The sequence below is a fragment of the Triturus cristatus genome, chromosome 8, assembly GCF_964204655.1.
Source record: "Triturus cristatus chromosome 8, aTriCri1.1, whole genome shotgun sequence".
Taxonomy (NCBI): Eukaryota; Metazoa; Chordata; class Amphibia; order Caudata; family Salamandridae; genus Triturus; species Triturus cristatus.
The window spans coordinates 1,231,099,019-1,231,122,790 of record NC_140591.1 but is presented as its reverse complement, the minus strand read 5'-3'; the positions used below and the strand labels follow the sequence as shown (position 1 = coordinate 1,231,122,790).

At 43.9% G+C, this 23,772-nt stretch overlaps 1 protein-coding gene across 2 annotated transcripts in view; it reads left to right on the top strand.

The window, feature by feature from the left end:
• The window catches only part of SRPX (sushi repeat containing protein X-linked), a 458,279-nt gene extending 435,510 nt beyond the window's left edge, over positions 1–22,769 (top strand). For both annotated transcript variants that reach the window (XM_085622913.1, XM_085622912.1), the window contains one exon: positions 22,213–22,769. In XM_085622913.1, the coding sequence (XP_085479039.1) occupies positions 22,213–22,399 (187 nt within the window). In that variant the 3' untranslated portion in view covers positions 22,400–22,769. The remainder of the gene's footprint in view (positions 1–22,212) is intronic.
• The last annotated feature ends 1,003 nt before the right edge of the window (positions 22,770–23,772 follow it).

Genomic DNA, 23,772 nt, shown 5'->3' with positions numbered 1-23,772 from the left:
ACAAGTAAACTCCTAGATAAAGGGTACAAAACCAATGATAAATACAATTGAAACAGTACATTAAGTTTGCACGAAAAGTGCTAACTATTTTAAAAAGCATTCAACCTAATGTACCATATTGCCGAGAGTTATCTAGCGATTGAATACACCACACAGTCTCTGGTGTTGGTTTTACATATTCTAAGAGATGTATTGCGGTCCCTAAACCCAAGAAGTTTACAAAGGGCAGTAATCCAATATGTACGTTGTTTAGCAAAGGCCTTACAGAAAAATAGCAAGTGTTCAATATTCTCTGGAATGTAACAACCCATCGGAAACAGATTCAATAGGTCTCCTTTTTTCATCCAGGATTGGGTAAACGGAGACAATGGTAATATGCCCAATCTAAATGTAAGATAACATGCACATGCAGCCGGGTTGATAACCATATTCAGGTAATGCTCATATTCAGGTACACATTTGAACATCAAGAAGGAATCTACCAGGGTACCAGGGGATGCAGCTGAACGTTTTACACTGAATACATAATTCCAGGAGGACATCTTCAGCTTCTCCAGAGAACTTTTGGGTAGTGCAGAGGGCTGTAGCCAAAAACCTTTCAGACCTTACTTGAATTACCCATGTTTAATATGGACAAGCCAGGGGATCTTCCCAACATGGTGGTCATCTAGTATGATTCTAATTCAATCCCTATAGGTACCAGGATGATCCCTCTCACATAAATAACATAAGAGAGAACTTACTGGCTTTTCACGACCCAGTTATCTGGATGGGGACTTTAACATTGTCTTAGACCCAATCCTCGATAAGTCTGCTAAATCCAGAGCTTGTATCATGTCTAGATCTAGACAAGATCTTTTAATGGCAATGTCACAATTGGGGCTTGTAGATGTCTGGAGGGAAAGGGCAGGGGATACACTGGGGGTCTCTTTTCGAAACCTTAAATATAATCATATGTCTAGGATAGACTATGCTTTTTTTAGCTATTGTCTGAAAGAGCTATTGACAGATATTTCTTACCTTCCCTCCCATCTCTCTGACCATTCGGCTATCTCATTTACATTGAAGCTTGAGCACAAATACAGTCACCCTTCTTGGTCATTTTGACCGTACCATTCTTTTAGAAAGTGAGGAAGTTAACTTCCTACGATTAGAGACCCAATATTTTTTGGAGGCAAATATAGACTCTACGAAAATCCATATTATGTGGGATGCTCTAAAAGCTTTCTGGAGGGGGTGTATTACGAACAGAGCTTCTTTTAGAAGGAAGAAATATAGGGCATGTATTGAGAACCTGGAGGGGGAAATGAAGACTATTGAAAACAGCTTGGACCCCCAAACAAGATCAGGTGTAGAGTATGAAAGATACAGAGAGCTAAAGATACAATTAGATAACATACTACAAGCCAGGGTTTCTAGGAAGTGGGAGGCGAGTAGAATCTCCCATTTTGAGTTTGGCGAGGCAGCTGGAAAAATTCTTGCTTGGAAAACTAAAGCCGACCAAGCGCGAAATTATATTAGAGAGATTAGGGTGGAGGGTGAAGCTGTTCCTCGAATCACAAGGGACGAAATAGGAGATGCTTTCCAGGATTTCTTTCAGGAAATATACAAGGAAGATACCTGGGAGGATAAGGCAGGGAGGGAGGCCTGGTTAGATCAAGTTTCTTTGCCAAAGCTATCCCCAGGGCATAGCAGGTCGCTGGAGATAGAGATCTCCGTTGAAGAAATCAGGAAGGCTTTGTGGCAAATAAAACAGGGGAAGGCAGCAGGCCCTGATGGGCTACCAGGGTAATTTTATAGGGCACTAAAAGAGGAGATTGCCCCGACTTTGGCCTCTGTTTTCAACAACATCCTTCTGGAGGGCAGAGACCCTCCAAAGTCTTGGAACGATGCCACGGTGGTTTTAATACCTAAACCTGGGAAAGATCCGAACAAATGCGGGTCATATCGCCCGATTTCGCTCCTCAACAGCGACTATAAAATCTTTGCTGCCATTATGACAACTAGGTTGGGGAAGGTGATAGGCTCTGTAGTTCATGAAGATCAAAAGGGCTTCATAAAGGGTAGACACTTAGCCGACCTCACGCATGATCTGGTAGGGGCAATTGACATCGCCACTACCTTTTCTCTGCCACTGGCTGCCTTTATGCTGGACGCGACTAAGGCCTTTGACAGGGTAAATTGGTCCTATTTGGTCGCAGTCATGTTGAAATTTAATCTGCCCAAAAATTTCTGCCGTATGATTTTACTCATATACAAGGCTCCATCGGCAAGGCTCTATCTAAATAACTCCCTAACAGAGCCTTTTGAAATTTCGAGAGGCACAAGGCAGGGCTGCCCGCTTTCCCCCCTCCTTTTTAACCTCTACATTGAACCTTTTGCACAGACTCTTAGAGAGGAGGCTACTATACCATCTTTTAGCTTTGGAGGGTGGGAAAAGCGGGTCGCCCTATATGCCGATGACATCCTTATTATGACATCAGACTTAGACCTGGCTCTCCCCTCAGTGATCAGGAAGGCTGAGGAGTTTGGCAAAATCTCAGGATACAATATAAACTCCGAGAAAACAGAAATTATGGCCTGGAATTCTCCCAACACTCAGGTGGAGGTAGTGACCTCTATGCGGTATCTTGGCATTAGTATAACCCAAGACATAAGTAAAATCACCACTCACAATCTTGAGCGAGTACACAAGGAATGTCAGAAACATCTAAAGGCATGGAACCATCTCCCGCTATCCATCTTTGGGAGGACAAACCTCTTAAAGATGTCTATCCTACCTAAATACACCTTTTTGTTTAATTCTATTCCTATGGCCTTTGATGTTAAACAAATATCCAAATGTCAACAAGGAATTAATTCTTTTATTTGGAAGAATGGAGCCACGAGATTGGCTTGGAAAAAGTTGAGGAGAAGGAGAGATAAAGGTGGTCTAACATCACCGGACATCCAATACTATGCTTGGGCATTCCAACTATCCTATTCGAGAATGCTCCTAAAATCACCAACGGATAACCCTAGAGGGAGGATGTTTCGAGCTATGTTGGAGGGGTCTGACCTTCCATCGGACGGCTTTCTTTTTAAGTTTGGAGACCAGAAATTAAAAAAAAAAAAAAAATTAAAAACTCTCCAATCCTTGGCTAGGAGCTGGTTTACAATTAGGAAAAGAACAGGGTTGTGCTACTTTTCCAACTTAGCACCCATTTGGGATTCGCCAGGCACTCCTTTGTGTCTTAAAGACAGCCTGGCATGTCCAATAAAGGAAGCCGGAATTGTGAATTGGGGAGAGTTGATTGCAGGGGGCCCAATGATACTTTGGGAGGCTTTGCGGGAGAAAGTCGGGCCAGGATTATCTTGCTTTAAATATATGCAGTTGACTAGCTGGGCTCAGGCCTTAACAAGACAGAGAGTCCCCCTGGGAAACTATAGTAATCTTGAAAATCTACTGGTGACAAGGCCAGGGGGAGGAAAGGAGGTTGCATGTTGGTACTGGGCGATCCTGGAGAAGATTGACGATGATAACAACCTCCCTGAGGCGTTATGGGGTAGTAATATCGGCGAACAGTGCCAGCAGCTGTGGCTGAACTCCATTAGTTTACTATATAAAATTGTGAAGCCAGCTTGGCTGAGGCGGAACCACCTATATACTTTACATCGAGCATATCTGTCTCCCCAAAAGTTAGCCAAATTCCAGCTTGGGAAAAAATGCAATAAATGTGATCTGGTAGAAGCCTCAGATGTGCATATGTTTAAGGAGTGCCCAGTTATTAGTCATTTTTGGGAAGAGGTGATGGAAGCATTATCCTCTATTCTTAATACCACACTTAGTAGTTCTCTCCCTCTGATCATCTTTGGGATTTATGAAAACATCTTAGGACATGCCAGATCCTTTTTATTTTACGCGATTCTAATGGCAAGGAGACAGATTTGTAGATTTTGGGTGGATTCAGCTCCCCCAACATATATGGGATGGTTATCGACCCTATATGAAGTTTCTAAAGTTGACCTGGCCAGACCCTGTAATAACAAAAAGAAAATTGCCTTTTGGGACTATCTGAAACAGTGGAGGTAGGTTCCCGGGGTTTTTATTTATTTTTTTTTTTTCCCCCGGGTCCTATGATTATGCCAGCTTCCCTGCTCCATGGATCTATAACAAGGGTCTTTTTTGTTTTCGATTTCTTGGTCCAAAGAGGCTGAAATATGCCTAGATGGAGTTTTCGAAGGTCGCCCTCTATGTGTGTGGTTCATTCCCTCTTCCGCCAATTGGTAAACCCTTCTCTTGTGCAAATGTCCCAAAAAACTTTAATGGTTTTTGGGTGGCAGGACAAGTTAGCACAAAGCGGCGGTTGGTGGATTCACGCACAGGGGTTCGGCAAATGAGGACAAAAAAAAAAAAATCCTTATAGGTACCTAGATCCTCATTGGTCCAGAACCTTATGCAATATTGGATAGGTCTCAACATAGCAATGTCAGAAATCGATCTTAGGTTTAGGTTGTATCCAATTGACAGAGTCGGCGCCCTGGTGGGAAGTCTTCAAGAGGGAACTGAAGTCAAAACAGAAGCATCTAGTAACTAAGCTCTGTGACAGATTCACTGTGCATAATTTCTGTAGGCAGGGCACTTTGGAAGTTAATGAATTGTGAAACGCAGTGTCTTTTTGTACATTTTGTATCCCCACTTTATTTGCCCGAACTGTTGACCTAAAGGATTTCTGAGTGGACAGAGTCCATAGTATGGTGACACCAAATTAACTCCTGTGTTCTCTTCCTCATGTGATCATGGTCAACTTGGTAAGGCTTAGAGACAGTCTGCAGACATTTATATAGGTTAAAAAACAATGGAAGAGTTCCTTCAATGAAGCATCTTTTATGAAGTTGGACTTCTGAAGGCAACAATTTAGCAAAGTTAAGAGGAAGTTGAGGAGGAGGGCTTACATTTCACTCCCCCATTGAAGACAACACATGGGTAAGCATGGGTACTCCAGTGACAACTATTGAACTATTTTGAAACTAGGCAACAATTTTCTTATTTATGTCATATGCAGACTGAGGTGTGCTGATGTCTGTAGGGAGTAGATAACATAGTTTTCTCTTGTTATAATTTTTCTAGCTTCAGCCTACATATATCTACTGTCTGAACTGTAACTTTGAATATGATCTTTCCACTTTTCGTTTCTACTGGGGTTGGGCTGGGACTGAATGGTGTTCTGGAAGTCCTCCCTGGTTGCGCCCCAGGTGGTGTATCTCCTACTTGTGATTTAAGGGGCTAGCTGAGACTTTCAGTCTAGTACCCTTAATTTTCTTTAATTCAAATTTAAATTAGCTTGTGTGAACGTTATTGTTAACAATTGTTGATAGGATTTCTCTAAAAGACGTTAAAACTGATTGGATCCTTTGTTCCCTCTATAGTTGCATTCAGTTGGGGTTATGATACGCTAAATAGGAGGTGGCTATTGGGGTTTAGCTTGTGTTGGTTGTTGTGCAGATGTGCAGATCCCTGGAGATTGTAATAGTAAGGCAGTTGTTGATGACAATATGTGGTTATTGGTTTTTATAGGATATTGCTGTGACTTGTAGATTCCAAATGGTTTTCCCAAACTTGTTGAAATAGAGAAACTTTGAAAATTTGTAGAATAAAACCATTTGTGACGTTTTCACCTGTAACTTTTTGTCACAATTTTCAAAAGCTATATACCATCATATCTGCTAGACCCTTCTGGTTGCAGAGTTATATATGTAGTTTGCAGGTTCTCCACCAACCCGAGATGCCCAGAGACAACTACTGAGCTGCCCTGTACAATGGTTTTTCAATGTATACAGAGTATAGGACAATTCATGTGGTGAAATATGTATAGTGAAAAATTGGTATCAAGGAATCCCATGAGTTTCTCTGAAATGGATACAAAATATGGAGTTTAGGAACAGTGGTTATTTGTACATCTCTGAATTTGTGGATACAAATACTTGCATGTGATTCAGATGGCATTTTTCGAAATGTTTGCTTTCTTACACACTGAATAACATTTGGAAGGCACAAATGCAGTAAAATCCAATAGGAAATAACAACTGTTCTACTATTCTATGTTCCCACATTTCTTCTACTAAAAATGTGTGGATAGGTCTAGTGCCTACAACAGGAAATGGGGCAAAAAGCAACATTGATGCAACACATTTTCTCACAAAATAATTCACCCATTTTTTCAATGAGGGTAGCTGTAGATTTTCGGCACTTAGGAAAACCTAGCAAACCTACACATTTTTTGAAAAACTAGACACCTAGTAGAATCCAGGGTGGGGTGGTGGACATGGCTCTCACCAGATCTACCAATAATCCCTTACAAACCTCAAACTTTGACTAAAAACACATTTTTCTCACATTACCGATAAAAGTGGGCACCTTCCTGCACAAAAACATACCTAAGAGGAGGTTTCTTCTTTCTATGCATGCTTCAAAATGCAGCACACATAGAAAGAGGAAAAATAAAGAGGAGTAAAAGCATATTTCTCCTTGTTACGCCTCACCTTTGGAGGCGTACAGATTTGGTGCTTTCCAGGTTAGCATCACTTTGTAAATCTTGGCCAACGTCAAATTCCATGGGTGTTGCATGAGAAAACCCACTGCAATGCCCATAAAACGCCTCCTGGGTGCAGAGTAAGATAACGCAGCGATTTGCATTGCATCGCCTAACTCATGATTTATGAGGCTACTCAAAGCCACGCAGGGGGGCTTTGCTTCATTAATCGAAATGAGAGCCCTGCGTCAAGCATGTACCAATTTATGTGGTGCAAAAGTTATGCAGGGCTCTCATAAATAAGCCCCTTAATAACTGGTACTCTTAAAACCATTTTCACAACTTTATTTTCATTAGTAATGAGATTCAGAAGTATCCGTGACTAGAGCAGTCACTATTAGGTATAATTATTCTGTTTATGTATCTGTATGTAGTCAAAACAAAGAACTCCACCTTGAAGGGGGTTCTTAAAAAATGTCTTACTGTGTCAAGGGAGTGTGTTTCTTATCCTGGATTGGATGCACACAGTGTTTGCTTAAATACCCCTCACACACCAAAAGGGCCCTTGGTGTCGTGCTTCATCATAGGGGTCTTCCCGTCCCGCTGCGGGATGGGACGTGCTACTACCTGCGACTACGCGGGAGCACTGATCTTACAGTACTATGTGTTGTGTAGGGGTAGTGAGAGGAAGGGTCTGGAGTGAATGTCAAAAAAGTGAATTTTAAAGGACCTGGCCTCATGGATTTAAGAAACTTCAATAGGTCATCGAGGCTGGACCTGTTAAAAAGGTGGTGCGGAGATGTCCTGCATACAATGTGCGGATACTCCTAGAAAGTCAACATGTTTCGAATCATCAAGGCTTCTTCATCAGGACTGAAAGATCCCCTCAGTACTCACTATGTTGATATCAAATGTGAAAGTGTGCTATATACAAAAGTGAAAAAATGCAGGAATCACATGCAATTTATATGATACCTAACAGTACCTCTAAAATGTTAATTATGTAATGTAGGAGACAATACTCCATGAGCCTCTGTAACAGGAAGCTTTGTCAAACAGCCTTTTCACACAACGGAGCCGCGGGTTGGCGTCATTTGGAGCGAGACCGTGTTGACCAAGACAATTCAGTGGGCGACACCCTTCCCTACCCGTTACTTTCGTTTTTCACTATTGCAAGGCTACCTGCTCCCATAGGACAGAATGGGGAGTTTGTTTATAACATAACTACCCCTGGGAACGAGGTAGGAAAATAAAGTTTAGCATTCCTGAACTCAGAAGGTTAAAATGCATCTTTTAGTGAGCGTGATTTTGACATTCTGTGTTTCAAAATACCACTTTTAGTAAGTAGGGGTTTTCTTGCTTAACCATCCAGTGTGCCTCTGCTAGGTTTGTGTATTGCATGTCTGGCTTTTGGATGACAGGGGCTGGAGAGGGGCAGTGGCTCCAGAGAACCTGATTAATCAGGGCTGGGCTGAATAGACCTGGGCTGCATTTGGAGTAGGGGAAGGAGATTTCCTTTCACCTGAATGGGCCTGGCCTGCCTTCAACAATGCTGTCTCCACCTCCTGCCAGGAAGCTGCACCAGTGAGGACAGAACTTATTTTGGCTAGGTACAGACACTCTCTAGCTTCAGAGAAGAAAGGATATTTGTGTATAAAAAGAGGGGCCCAGACCCCAGACTTTTAGATCACTTCTGCGAATCAAGAGGAACCTTTGTCAAGGAGAAGAGCCAGAGAAACTGAGGAGGAATACTGCCCCTGTGCTGTTTGCTGTTTGGGGTTGGCCTGCATTGGCTACTTGCTGCCAAGGAAAGGAGAAAAGGACTTTGAGGCTTGCTTTGTCCCCCTGCTTGAAGAAAAGATCTCCGAGGGCTGGAACTGAGCTTGCCCCCTGTTCTAGAGGTCGCAGGAACAGCAAAGACCTCACCGTGTCTGTGGGCACTGTATCTCATCATCTCCGCAGAAGAAAAGGGTAACTAACTCTGCCATTGAGTCTGTCGCAGGATCCCATGTCCTGAAAGCACCGCCGAGAGCAACGCTTCGCTTCGAAATGCAACCCTGGTCTCACGACTCAATCAACGAGCCACTGCTTGCAGCGCGTCCTGTGGGCACCGCATTCCGCAACATTTTGTTACACGCTTCAAGGACGTCACAGACTCTGTCGCTGCATGACCCGAACATCGACCGGCTCCGTGGCCCACCATGACCTGCCAGTACGGCAGCGAGCATCGTCTCACCATTCAACGTAGGCCCTGGTCTCCCCGACTCCATCAACAAGCCACTGCCTGCACCAAAACATGAGGACATTGTTCGCCGCAACGCTCCATTTCACAACGCGACTGTGACGATTGCCCCGACCGATTCGCACTGACATGTTGGTCGCAACAAGAAAGGTACTGTGTCCGGGTCTGTCGACACTTTAGCTGGCCCGTATCGACGCGGTCGGCTGGAATTGTTAGACTCTGTCGTATTCAGTATCGCTGTAGCCCCAGGAGGAGCTACCGAGTCGGAAGAACTGTGTTTTATTGATTTTCCTGCAATATAAAGGTTATTTTGCATACGTACTATTTTTCAAGAGTGTTGTATGTTGGAATTTTATCGTATTTGGTCTTGTTGGTTTAGATAAAGATTTACTATTTTTCTAAACTGGTGTGATGTCCATTTGTAGTGTTTTCACTGTATTACTGTATGTGTTCACAAATGCTTTACACACTGCCTCTGAGATAAGCCTGCCTACTCGTGCTAAGCTACCAAGGGGGTGGGAAGGGGTTATTTTAGTAGTCTATCCCCCTTACCCTGACTAGAAGCAAGGGTCCCTGTTTGGACAAAGGTACCTACCTCTGCCAACTAGAGGCCCCTATTTCTAGCAAAGCCTTTCTGGGGAACCCTGATCAGGCTTAGAGAGACTTTTCTTTCCAGTCAGTTGTGGTGTGTCTGAGGATGCATTTTTGGTCCATTCCTCAACAGTGTCATCAAATCTACCTGTGTAAATGGAGCTAAACATTTTGGGGCAGACTATACTAAGGGCCTGATTTAGATTTAGAAATCCAGATAATCTTATAGCCTGATATAGAGACAAAGTCCGATATAAGGGATAGAAGGGAAAGGCTGAGGTTTGTGAGTGTTAATAAAAAGTAATCTACATTTGATAATATATTTGAACGGCCAGCAGGCATAGGCAAGCCTGATATGGAGGCATGTTGTCTTATGGCTGCCACCAGAGTTTCTATAAGAGAAACAATAGTGGTGACAAAAGACATCCCTGTTGGGTACCCCGGAGGACAGGAAAGTGTTCGGTTACAAAGCCTCAGCAGTGGACCTAAGCCATTGGATTACAGTTGAGCCATTTGACTTTAGTGATGAAATCATCAGCCAGTCCAGGCCTTATGAGTGTGTTGAATAGGTCTGGTCAAACACCTTTTCTGCGTCAGGTGAGAGGGTGAGAACCTCTTCCCGTAAGTCTCTGGTTTACCAGAGGAGGTGACCAATGGTGCTTAAGTGATTGTGGAATGTGCATCCGGGCACGAAGACTACCTAGTCCTGATAGATGATGTTATGGATTACACGTTTAAGATGGGATTTTAACATCCAGATGTAAAAGGGATATCAGACAATAGGTGCTGCAAAGTAAAAGATCCTTCCCTGGTTTGGGAAGGACAGCGATCAGCACCTAGAAGGATAGTGCTGAAAGGTCGACGTTCGTTCCACCTCTTTGTACAAATCGGACAGGGAGTCCAGAATGTCTGACTTCAGCCATTTACAAAATTATCTGGGGAAACCGTCCTCTCCAGGGGCCATGTTTTACGGGAGGTTAGAGATTGCCTGAGCGATCTCCTCTTTGGAGATTTCCCCTTCTAGGAGAGCCCCACCACTGACATTGAGGCATGGCAATTTGAGAGTGGCTATGAAGCGCTCCTCCTTCTCAGGGTCTCCACCAGTCTCTGAGCTGTATGGGGCCTGGTACTATGTCATTAATTCTGTGGCTATTTCTTGGGGCTTTCAAAGCAGATCACCTGCTCCATTACGAATGGTGGGGACTGCAGCTGCTGTCTCCTGTTGTTTAAGTTGAGCAGCTAAAAGCCTACCGGTTTTTACCCCTTGTTCGTAATGCAGTGCACTCAGTTTATAGAGCGTATATTCTGCCTTGGATGTGTACAGGTGGTTGATTACTGCCTTTGTGGGTTCAAGCTGTTGCCTGAGGTTTGGTGTAGGATGGCTTGTGTATACTCAACATTGGGATTTATTATCTGGTATCCTCTGCCATTTGTCAGCAATAGCTGTGTTGCGCATTATCTCACCACGAATAGTGGCCCTAGCTGCCACCCACAGGGTTTGTGCAGATGGTTACAGACTCCTGTTCTCCTCATAGTACGTGGTTACATGGGATTTCAAGAGGTGTTTTACTTCTGGCATCTTGTAATTTGAAGGGTGAAGGAGCCAAGGTTCACGGATCAGCTTAGTCAAGACCCAGTGGATATCAGGACCGACCGGCGCATGGTCAGAGAGTGATCCCTCTAATATCTCGAAGCACATCACCAAGCTGGTGAAAGGAGAGAAAATAGTCCAGTCGTGATTGTGTCCCATGAACCGGTGATATGTATGAGACTTCCTTGTCAGGCAGGTGAAGCAGACGCCAGATGCAAAGTAGGCCCTGGTCGTCCATGACGTCTTGTAGAATCGCTCTGTCCCCGTTGTTAGGCACATCAACTGGGCCGGTACAGTCCAGTTTGGCATCCGGGGCTAGATTTCAGTTTCCACCCAGGATGACCCCAGTTCTGGGATGAGTCTATTACGTTTCAGAAAAAAAGATTTCTCCAGTAGGGGATGTAGATAGTCAGTATCCAGTATCCTGACTCCTATGTGTAGTTTAGCAAGTGCGTAACCAGTTCTGTAGCACCATGCAGGCTAGTAACATAGAAGGAGTGCCACTCCATATTTTCAAGGGCGCTCGAAGGGTGGGGGTCTGTAGCACCATGCAGGCTAGTAACGTAGAAGGAGTGCCAGCCAACATTTTCTAGGGCATTCGAGGGGTGGGGGTCCTGTAGAGTCCAGGATAGTAGATCTGCAACTGTGGATAATGTTGCCCACCCAGTCTCATTTCAGTTTGTGTGCCACAAGGGTGGAGAGATGTGTTTCCTCCAATAGGGCTGTATCAGTGTGTTTGGAAGCCAAGTAGGAGAGGATCTTCTTGCTTTTCATGAATGCCTTGGGCCTTTAACGTTCAAGGATTTAATCCAAAGGGCAGTACTCATCATCGTAGGGAGGGCCAAAGTGCAGTCGCGTAAAACTCAGGGGTGCGCCATAGGGTAAGCAGTCACCGTTTCGCACCTCTTTCATTGTGGTATCAAGTGGTCGAGCAGGAGTGTCTAATTTCAAACATGGAGGGGGGTAAGAGAACAAGGTAGCTTGTAAATGTGCAAATTAAGGTGGATTCAGAGACACTAAAGCAGGACTAGCCTGCGAGATTTTGCGGCAGCTGAGGAGACAAGTTTGGAGAACAATAGGGGAGGGTGGGAGAAGCAGGGATAGGAAACCAGTTGGAGAGGAGAGATACGTTGGGGAGGGAGAAGGAAAATAAATGGATTGAGCAAAACAAAAGCAGGTGCAGTGTGGGTGCACAGTAAGTGGCCTCTCGATTGTGCAGTGAGTGCCTAGCCTTTCATCAGGGGGCCTGCTACCTCCAACGCTCAGGCCAAAGTCGGTTGGTGGGCGATGGACTTTGGGGTGGCAAAAAGAACAGGGGTGGGAGAGGAGGAGGTGGCCAGGAAGAAGTTCTACTGTAGTAGAACTTTTCGACAAGCACACCTCAAGTAAGTGCGTTCATTAGTATTGGGTCCCTGGGGAAGATATGCAGCAGTGTGCAAGGGCAGGAATGAGATTACGACTGAGCATCTTAAGGTCCCCCCATATGGCAGGAGATGAGGGGGTGCACTGCCAGCAAATGACGCGTAATGGGAGGGGTCGTACCGGCATCTCCACATGTGATTAGAGGGGGGAATGAGGGTAAAGAAAAGCACACACTCATCGTAGGCACAAAACAGGGGAGGCAGGGAGCGGAGGGGTCCCGGGGTAGTGCAGTCGGTGTTGCTTAGGACAGCCAGACTATGGCCGCTGGGACGTGTCCCCTGGTCTGTAGGAGGGTGGGCCAGACCCCACAACAAAATGGTCAAGGTGCATCAAAACACAACGCAGGTCAGCAGAGCTATGATGAGACAGTAGGAAGCTTGAACCATGGTATAGTATAGAGCTGATCTCAGGCTACACATATCAGCAAGTATAGTCGCTCGCACAACAAAATACTGCCAATTGGTGCTTACTGGATATGAAATATGAGTGCCTGGTCATAAGAGAGAGTAGCCTAGACATACAAAAACGGTAACCGCATTATTAATATTCATAAAAATTCCTCAACCCTTATGGTGTTGGTGGTGAAGATGGGGATCGGTGTTCGGATCCGTGCATATGCACCCCGGGGCAGTGTCCGAGATAGTTTGGCACACTCTCGACTACCAGAAAGGAGGCTATTTGGGGGGACAACAAGGCTACAAATAATCCTGCTTAACCTATACTGAATTCCAAATGGGCAGACCCATATGACAAACTTACATTTCTTCACAAACAGTTTTATTTTTTGTATTTTATTCTCAGCTTCCACAAAACTTCAAAAATATAAACAAAACTGTACAATATCAACAAACATTAACATGCTACACCCCACTTGTCATTCCTGTATCATACTCATACCGACTGACCCATTCACATCACTCCTACATACTGCATGGACCCCAGTTCAGAGCTATCCGTACACCAAAGCAACAGAGTCCATTTCTCATTTACCTTCCATTGTGGTGTCCTAAACTGGGCTATGATTGTCTTGTCAATGCACGTTTCGGTAGGCTTGCATACTTTGTACCACCTTCTTCAACACACATATAAGTAGTTTTCTATCCACTCAGCAAGACAAAATGGGGGTATCTATAGTAGATAAAGAATAAGCTACAGGGTCAAACCACAATTTAAATAAGCATAGCTTCCATAATAATTACTAAATACCCTAGACTGAACCGACACCTTGATTTCACCAAGAGGGAAAACAATAGGAAAGTGTGTAAAGAAAACTTACCACAAAGATATAATGCATTACTAAACTATAAGGCCAAATAACCCTTATCCCCTTTGATGATATCCGTGGTACACATGCAAGCAATGCCATCATGAAAGCTTGGTGCTGTGGCTCCACCCCCAACGAAAATTCACAACCGTACCTCCTGCCTTCTTTCAGTGGGGAAAGAGCCACATACCATTCATGCAAGAAACCAACGTACCCCATAATCAACAGTGCCAATTTACATAATTGTAATTGATGGAATTAATAACAAAAGAGGGCTCCACTGAATAGATTACTATTTAGGTGGGAGAATGGTATGCCACACCTATGAGGAAACACAGAACTCAGATGCTGAGAATGTAAGATGTACCCTATTACAATTCTACATCTAATGGCAGTTGTCCATCACAAAAATACTTACAAATGGTAGGGACAACCGCAATGCCAAGCCCTGTTTTTTTTTTTAAAGTCTAAAAGGACACTAATATCCAGGGGATTAGTCTCCCCATGTTTTCTCTTTCACACTCTGCTCTTATGCTTGCCCCTCCCTATCTGCGTGACACTGCATGAGTAGGCCCGCCACAGGGGCGGGAGAGACCATAAAATTCCCAAACACTGGGAGAACCATAAGTTTAGCTTTTAATAAAGCCTGCAGTCTTTGGGCTTTATTACCTCTATGAAGCTTAACTCCCATACAGCACACAAAGCTGTGTCTGGGGGAATATTTATTGTGACTGACTGCCCCACAACTTAGCTTGCTACTTAGCATCCTTCCTCGCAACCGGCATTCCATAAGCGTGTGGGCGTAATTGCTCCCACACCTCTCTGAACCATGTTCAGCCCTTCTTATAGGTCCATTACGTACCCGTGCCACGGTATCATAACTAGACAGTTAACCGCAGCTCCTCAGCCGCTCACCACAAGCACCATATTGAGGGGGAAAGAGCTCATGGAGTATAATCCGCTCTTCTAATGTTTAAAGATCCTGGAGGGAGCATTTGCATACTGTGCCAGTAGCAGAACTCAATACCATTATAAACTACCAATAGTCCTCCAAATCCTTTCATAATGACACTTTATAGTTATGAGAGCCGGTGACTAGCTCGCAGTAGGTTACTGCAATCTGCTTCCTTCAGGCACCATCTTGGAAAGGGGAATCATGCAGATCCAAATACTACGGCATCATAATGGTACTGGGGAATAAGAAGGTTCCTGTTCCCAAATACCTCCATCTCCTTAAAACAATAGGAGTGATGACACGAGTTTTCCATACTAAATCTGTATTTAAAAAGAAATCTAAAATTAGGACAAATGATGGAAACTACGTTGGCAAGTCATGCACCACATTCATAATGCCAGTCACAGAAGTAACTTAATCCTGGAAATATTGCCAGCTCACTATGCCTAGGATCCGATACGAAAAGTAAAATCAGGAGGAGAAAAGAGTGTGCACGTACCCTTAGATGTGCACCTTATCATTACAACATTACAACATTACAGCAAGAGGCGAGACATATCCATGTGGCGCCAATTGATAACTGGAGAGAAATCCCAAATTTATGGTCCAATCCACGTTATTTCCTCATTAAAACCATTTACATTCATACCTAGGGAGAAAATCCAAAAGGTTTCTCATTCCCTTCTTGATGTTTTCTCTGGGCTGCCCGGCCTCCATATGACCTTTTCCAATATGAGCCACTTAAGGTCACATTCCTTGTGTTTAGACTTGATACAATGTTGGACTAATGGGGCTCGCATTTTCCACGTCCTTATCGCCTACTTGTGTTCTCCATATCGAATTCTAAAGTCTCTGCCAGTTTCTCCGACATAGCCTAAGCCACAATGACACAGGATGAAGTAAATGATATTGTTACTCCTACAGTTGGTCATGTCATTGAGAGAGATTCTGAATCCATTATGTTCCCATTTCCCATCACTATGGCTAACTGCCAATCATGACAAGTGCCACAACGGTGATTCCCTTTAATCGGTGTGCACCCTCATTCTGTTTCAATCAGGTAGCTACCAATTTGTAACTTAAATTGGCATTTCTCCTGAAGACATAAATGTGTTTCTCTAGCTTCTGATCGATAGTGTTGGGTGGTAGTCCGGGCTGCACGGGCCGCCTTGATAAGGGCCGATGTGCGCTAAGTCTGGAAATAAGGCTGAAAGTAGAGCTGTCCGCTTCAGTGTAAAGAGCGGCCCGTGCAGCCCGGACTACCACCCAACACTATCGTTTTCCTCAACCAGGAGTTGATACGCATGCCCCGAAGAAGTTCATTCTCATGAACGAAACGCGTTGGCTGGCATTTTTGAAAATAAAAGAATATTCAAGACTTTTAAATCACAAGACTCATTGACTAATTTACTACCACTTGTCTCAATATCGAGTGGTGCACCACTCCACAAATCTGGCTTGCCTGATCAATCGCCTGGGATATCCTCGCTGAACGAGTCTCTTTTTCAGTTCTCCTCCTATACGGATATAGTCTTCCATTCTGGTGCAATTTCTCCTTATCCTTACAAACTCCCCAAAGGTGAGAGAGTCTTTTTGACAGTTGAGGTGAAAGCTCCCTAATTGAGGTAGGGTGTTTCTGGCTGTTGGTTTTCTATACAGAGCCACTTCCATGTGTGGCCTTGCACTCCTGCAATACAAATATCCAGGAACTCAACCTTTTCTTTGTCAATTTCTCTCTGAATTTAAAGTTCTCATTACTTAGGTTCAGCTGTAAGATGAATTAATGAAGCTGCTCCTCCTCCCCAGTCCATATGAGGAATATATAATCTATAAATCTTACCGAACTCTTGACATTCTCATAAAATGGCGCTATTTCATTAAAAATGCACAAGATGCTCCCATGCTGGCCCCTTTAATTGTTGATATATATCGCCATTAAACTCAAAAATATTTTGAACAGAACTATTTCCAGATATTTCAGGATAAACTCATCTGGTTTCTCACCTAGTGTTCTTTCCAGCACTCTTCTCACCACAACCAGCATTTCCCCATGGGGTATATTCACATACAGCGCTTCAATATCCAGGATCTCTTTGCTCTCATTACTTAGTACATTTTCAATCTTCTTAACCAAATCTCCAGTGTCTCTTATATATGATGCAATGGATTTAGCCGAAGGGCAGAGGAGTCTATTTATATATTTCGACTGGGGTACTGTCATCATTGATAGTTGAGACAATTGGGCAATTGAGGGTATTTTATAAATTTTTGTGTTTTAGGTACTGCATAGATGGCCAGGGTCACCAGATTCTCCTTATTTAGATCATTAAAATCTTTTTGGAAAATGTCCCCGTTTTCCAATGCCTTAGATGTAATCTGATGAATCTTCCTTTCTAGTATTCCTAATCTGATAAATCTTCCTTTCTAGTATACCAAATGGCTGTTTGTGTGTCTTCTTATAATGGTCTGGGACTGCCAACATGCTGTGTACTTTCTTAATGTATTGTTCCATGTCCAAAAGGACTATCCCGCCCCCTTTATTACATAGTTTAACCGCGATCCTGGGATTCTCTAGTAGTTTCTTAAATGCGGGAGACTCCCCTTTCAGCAATTTTGACAGGGGGAAGGGGGTTCAGCGCATCAAGGATATCGATGTGCGCAGGTCCAGTGGAAGGAGGGGGAAGAGGAAAGAGGGAGAGGACGTGGTGCTCAGGGGTGGGGTGGGGGGTTCCTCTGCGGGCTATTCAGAGCTGGCAGCCCCTTATTGGATGGTGTTGTGGTAGCCCTTGGGAGCAAAGGCATTCCAGAGTAGCTGTGGATGCTTAAGGGTGCTAAGTGCAGTAAGCCAATGACATTTAAGTGAAATGATGAAAAAAATGAGGGAGTGAGTTACGGCCGAGGAGACTGGGATGGAGGGACAGGGACGGATGATGAAGCAGACATTGACAAGGCAACCATGCAGCAATGTATATATAAAAAAAAGGACGAGAATTTGTGATGCGCACAGTACTCATCTGGGTCTTCTACGGGTTTGACTTCAACCAGGTAAGGAGTCGCCAGGGAGGGTTTGAGTGGGGACCTCAATTTAACTTTGGTTGAATATTGGGTGAGTTCAGCATTTTTTTAAATAACTTTCTCGGGGTCAGACTGTTTCTTGAAGAGTCTATCCCAGGCTCAGCCATGTCAGGATTGCTGTGGCGGGTCGCAACAGGAACACAAGGCGGGGGAATCAGTATTCATACCGGCTTCGTCAAAGCCCTCCAGGAAACATTGTAGGTTTCCGGATGTATGGAAGGTTTTTGATTGTCCATCTTTGCCGATTCACATTTTAGCGAGTTCCACCAAACCGAATTTAATGTCCAGTTTCCGTAGTTGTGGTCTCACTAGCAGGAAGGCTTTTCGTTTCATGCTGGTTTCCTTGGAGAAGTCTATAGTTATTTGGATTTTGAGAAAGTCCAAGTCATAGGGTCTGTCCCGATACACTGCCAGCAAAATCTGTCGGTGTGCTCATGGCGAAGGAGGCATGGGCTTTGGTTGATCAGGGCAGGTAGGCCAGGTTCATAGGGATGAGTATGTGCTCTACTGTGCTGCACCCAGTGGTCCACAGAGTTCCGTTGATGTCGCCCAGATTGCCAATACAATACCCACCAGTCTTTGGATGTGTGCACACTGAGGCGTGGTAATGTGCAGATTGCACTAGTTCAGCTGAGATATGTAACTAACATCCCAGGTGGTGGGGGGAAGGGAAGTGGTGGGGGGAGACTAAGGGCACACACAATATATCACAGTGGGTACAGGAGCAAGTTCACACTCCAGTTGCCATTGGAGGAGAGTCCCAGGATTGAGGCCTTGGAGAGAGCATTGAGAGAGCGGAAGTAAAAAGTCTAAGGTCTTCTTATCCTGGTTGAAGGCCCAGGGTGAAGCTGATAGATGGGAACAGCACCATATGAGGCAATGGATCTGCAGTCACATGGGATGGTACATGGGACTAGGGCTAATGTCCAGCGAGGCAGAAGACTGTCCCTTAAGTGCCTGGTCTCCTTGAGGCATGTACTGGGCTGCAGGCCAGTCCTCGGAAGCAACAATCGTGGTCAGAGGGCCGCACCCCTCCGTGAAGGGGTGATTCAGGCTGCAAAGGTAAAGTTCAAGGAGTGGTCATAGAGGCCCATATCATCGCTCAGTGAAGAGCAGAAACAACTGCCCTGCAGGGGCTTTTCCAGACTGGGCGGCAGTGATGGGATCGCACAGTGCAGTTTTCCTCTACATTCCTCGGGTTGTGACCCGGCTGGGAAAGCGATATGCATGCGGAGGAGCCTAAGCACCTCCTCAGAACTACATAGCCCCGATGCGGCAGAGATCAAAAGGATCAGCCAGTGCGGACTGACAAGTGCGGTTGCAGGGGATCTATGAAGTTGCTCCAAGGTTACAAGGTGAGGGAGTCTTTGCCATAAGGTCTGGCTGCGGTGCGTTCGGGCAGCACAGCCTGTTTGTCAAACGTGGTCAGTGATTTCAGATGCAGGTCCTGACATCATTGCTGTCATGCACCCCATGCTTTCCCCCCAATGAGGTGCTGTTGAACAGGAGGAGAGCACCACAGGAAGCGCAATGGGAACTCCCAAAGGCCTTCGTCCCGGCAGAGCTCACACAGAGGTGGCCATCTTCATAGGTGGCCAGAATACGTCCCCATCTATGTTTTCTAACTAAAACTATAGGTTGAATACAATGGTACTTGTAGAAGTGATTGATGTGTGGGGTGCATAAAGGTATGGTATGAAGTTAAACAATGAAATGCTGTGAGAGTGCCGTAGAGTGTGATCACAACAACAAGTCTCAAACTCCCACTTATCTGACACAAAGAACTTCTCCGAACATCCAACACTGCCAAAAATATCTCCAACAAGGCTAAGAGAAAAAGATAAATATTAGTTCATGTTGCAACACACACTAGAAGACAAAAGCACATTATGCTACATTTGTCCCTGATGCCTGGAGAAAATTCTTTGCAAGATGTGCTAGATTATGAAAGAGCAGAATGCGGGTGATTCACAATGAAGTTATCCATTTGCACTATGTGCCCCTATACTTACCCCTGCCACAGCCAATGTTAGGCACTGACCAGTTTTTGTGACATTCACATTTAACTTTCCTCCAGCACAGCATCATTATGAAAATGGGTGGGCAAACATCAACCAGTTTTCAGTTATTGTGCCATTCATATAGTAAGTTTGCCCAGCGTGGCTGAATCCCCTTCAGCCGCTGCTCAGATATTCAGCTATACAAATTTTTCTTACCAACCCACAGCAATGCTTTGTAGCACTCTTTTGTTTGAGGGGATTTATAGACACAGACTCCTTTATAACACTAGCTAATTAGAGTTGTTCTACTCTAATGTAGTTACGTGCTAGCCTCTCCCTGGCCAACTTAAAAGTACATGTTCAACTTTTTAAATGCAATGCACCCTACCCCTTGGGGTGACATATGGATTAAAAAGGAAGGTTTAGGCCTGGTAAAAGGTTTATTTTCCCAGGTCAAGATGGAAGTTTAAAACTTCACACAGGCGGCAATGGCAATCCTGAGTCATGTTTAAAGGGCTACTTAAGTGAGTGGTACAATAAGGTCTGCAGGCCCACTAGTAGCATTTAATTTACAGACCCCTGGTGGATGTAGAGCCACTTTACTAGGGACCTATAAGTAAATTAAATGGGCAAGTTGGGTGTAAGCCAACTTTACCATGCTTAAATGTGAGCACACGCATTTTATCCATGGTTAGTAGTGGTAAAGTGCACAGAGTCCTTAAAGCCCCCCCCCCCCCCAAAAAAAAGGTTTAGAACACAGGTGGGGTGAACTAAAAATGTTTGGGGTGACCCTGTAGAGAAGGCCAAGTCCAACATTACTGAACTCAGTTAAGATGAGGGCCCGATCAAACTGTATCAGACATGAGCTTTTCACCCTCCTCATTGGACTTGATGTTTCTCTCCCTCGCTGATTAAACTACACTTTTCTTATATTAAATAGTGGTTTATAAAACTTACAAACTTATAAGACATAGGATTTTCACCCTCATCACTGGACTCCTTCCTGTCCCTCGCTTATCAAACTACACTTTTCTTTTACCCAATAGTCTTTCATAGAACTTACAAACTTATCAGACTTGGGTTTTTTAACCTCCTCATTGGACTTTATCTTCATGCCTCTTTATTATCAAACTACACTTTTCTTATACCCACTGGTGGTTTATAAAACTTACAATCAAATAAATTACAGAACATAACACTTGTCTGCGTTGAACTGACGCTTGCAAAATTGTGTATGGTGCGGTTTCGTACCTGCGTTTATGTTTAAAAATGGTAGAACACATAGTTGGCTCCATTCACAAAGCTGTTTGTATGAACAGGTGTGTCATGTTCCATGCATGGGTGTTACTTGCTGATGTATTTCCAAGAGTAATGGCCTTATTTAGAGTTTGGTGGACGGGATACTCTGTTCAAACTTGGTGGTTTTCCAGCCACAGGCTATAATGCATTGTAATATAACAGATGGGACATATGCTGCATTTGGGACAGAGTCTCCTATCCGCCAAGCTCTAAATAAGGCCCTCAGTCAGGTTTACTCACGGTTTCTGTGAGTAAAGATGTCTTATTTTTAGAAAACACTCACAGAAAATACTTTTTCAATAAAATATATTCAGTTATATGACAGATACGACAGGAGTAAATCACAACTACTTATAAGTGGCAGCCGCCACAAGCAATGGGTGGGGGTGCCGGTGAGGGGAACGCGGGAGGGGGAGCATAGGGCTGGGGAGTGTTAATAAATAATAATATATAAAAGAAAAGAACTTACCTTCCGCTGCCAGCCGCCTCCTGCGTCTTGCCTCATGTGCTCTTCCTGGTCCCAGCAGCCCCTGGGACAGATTCCCTGTGCAATCTCCACGCTGCTCTCTTGCTATGAGAGCAGCACAGGGATTGGCTCAGGACAGGGAGTCTGTGGGGTTTTGCTAGCATGGTTGTTCAATGCAGCCAGGTTGGAGAAACCTAAGTGCGCATGAGTGCTTGGCCGGCCTGAGACGGCCGGACAAACACACATGTGCATGCGCACTTAGAACTTAGTGCACATAGCACTTCTCCTCCCCACCTCCCGTGCACCTGCCCCTCCCCTCCCCTCCCAGCAGGCACTGGCTCCATGCTGCCAAATGAAAAATAAAATGATGATAAAACATTGTTTTATATGTCACCTGCTAGCTCTGAGCCACGCAGTGGGGCGACTCTCCTCCACCATTGCGGAGGAGCCGCCACTGCTACTCATAGAAAAAGCTTTGTAAATTCAGAACCCACAAACTCATAAAACTAAGTACAGATAAGTATTTTCTGCTTAAAGAGAAAGTATAAGACAGAAATGTTCAGTCATTTTGCTAATCTGTGTTTATGCTGATTAGATTTAGATTCTAATTCAAGTTTATAGCAGTTTAGTGTAGTGTTTCAAAATTATGGTTTCATAAGGTTTGAGTTGACCTTTATTTAATTTTCCTCTTCTGCTGTGGCCTATTTCATGTTCTCATTAATAATGCTTCTGGCTAAGTCACTCTGTTTGACTGAATATTGTATATCTAAAAGTTGCTTTTTGTTTGCTTTTTAGGCTGTTGTTGCGCATCCCTCATAACAAATACCAGATGGTCATTGTCGATAAACATGGTATGGACAAGGAACGCTACGCTTCCCCAGCCTCAGCTGTCGAGATCTTCGACCTCATCGACACATTCCCCCTGAGGAAGGAAGAGATGAAGTTGCAAGCAGCAGCTGGCCACACATGCAACTACGCCTAAAAAACACAACTCTTAGAATCCTGTGAAGACTCCTTTTTGACTCTCCAATGGGTGCTAAGCACAGCATGGCTGCTTCTTCAATGGTGTACAGATTTTTTGAATGTTTTTTATTTGAATGTGTGGATACTATCTGCATATTGCATATGCATGATGCTTTTTGCTAATTTCAAGATTTCTTGAAACAGTGTAATCTTCCCCTCTTGGAAGCTCTTTGTACAGATGCTGAAAAAATACTATCTTGCGTACACTTGGGATAGCCAGTATTTTGAATATTTCATGTTTGTGTAAAATCGGGGGGTGGGGAGTTTTTACAGATGCCTATTTTATCAAATATGTTTTATCAATAAAGTTATTTTGCAATTTTAACAAACCTGTCTTCAAGCAAATTTGTGTTTATGCAATGACACAAATATGCACATCACTGAAATTAACTTAGACTTTGTTGTCCTGCAATTTAGTGTAAGAGTATTTACAATACATGTGAATTATGAAATATTTGTAAAAAAAATACAGATTCTGAAGACCATTGAAAAACATGTAAAGACAATGCAGCATGTGTTTCAAGTTAAAAGGTTCAATGAACCCTCCTTCACATGCTCACCAACCCCTCTACCTTGAGGGGTTTTCCCTTTTGCCTTTGCATGTGCCCCAGTGGTCTTCATGTTTTCTACTTTTTACCAGTAATGCACAACAATGGTTTATCAAAGCGAAATGTTTTTATATGTTTCCTTTTTGAACATTGAACAAGACAGCCTGTTTCGTCAATTTTTCCTGCATTTTTTCAACCTATGAAAATAAACAATAGACTACCACCAAGAAGCCAAACACGGTACTATGAACTATAGGGAGTACAAACCTAGCATAAAATAGCTAGAAAGTCCGTTCTTAAGCTGAACTAATGAATGCTGTATTGAGAAACTTTATGAAAGGTCAGACTTTTCTGGTTTACTTTTTCTTCAGGATCTCATTATACCACTCTAAAGAGGAGGCAGCAATTTGTGGATTGTGTGTGACCAGCAGGTGTTGGCTTTACAAAAGCCTTCAGCGAAGATCCTGCTCAGGACCGTCTATTCTCCAATTCTATGCAGAGCTGTTCCTATAGGAAGCCGGGCTACTGGTTCATTGACTGAGATTACTGATGAATGGATAGCAAGGGGCCATACTGAGCTATGCTGATGACACACAGACGTGACTGCCATAGTGGAGGACTCTCATCTGCATAGCTTAAAGAGTAGTCAGAATATTCACAGCAATATGGAAGGTTCACGTCCATCACTGTTCTCTGACGATTGTAGAATGCATTTTATTTTTCCATGCAGTGACTCTTCCATTGCTATCTCTCAGAGACCTGGGTTTACCCTGAGTGAATATCA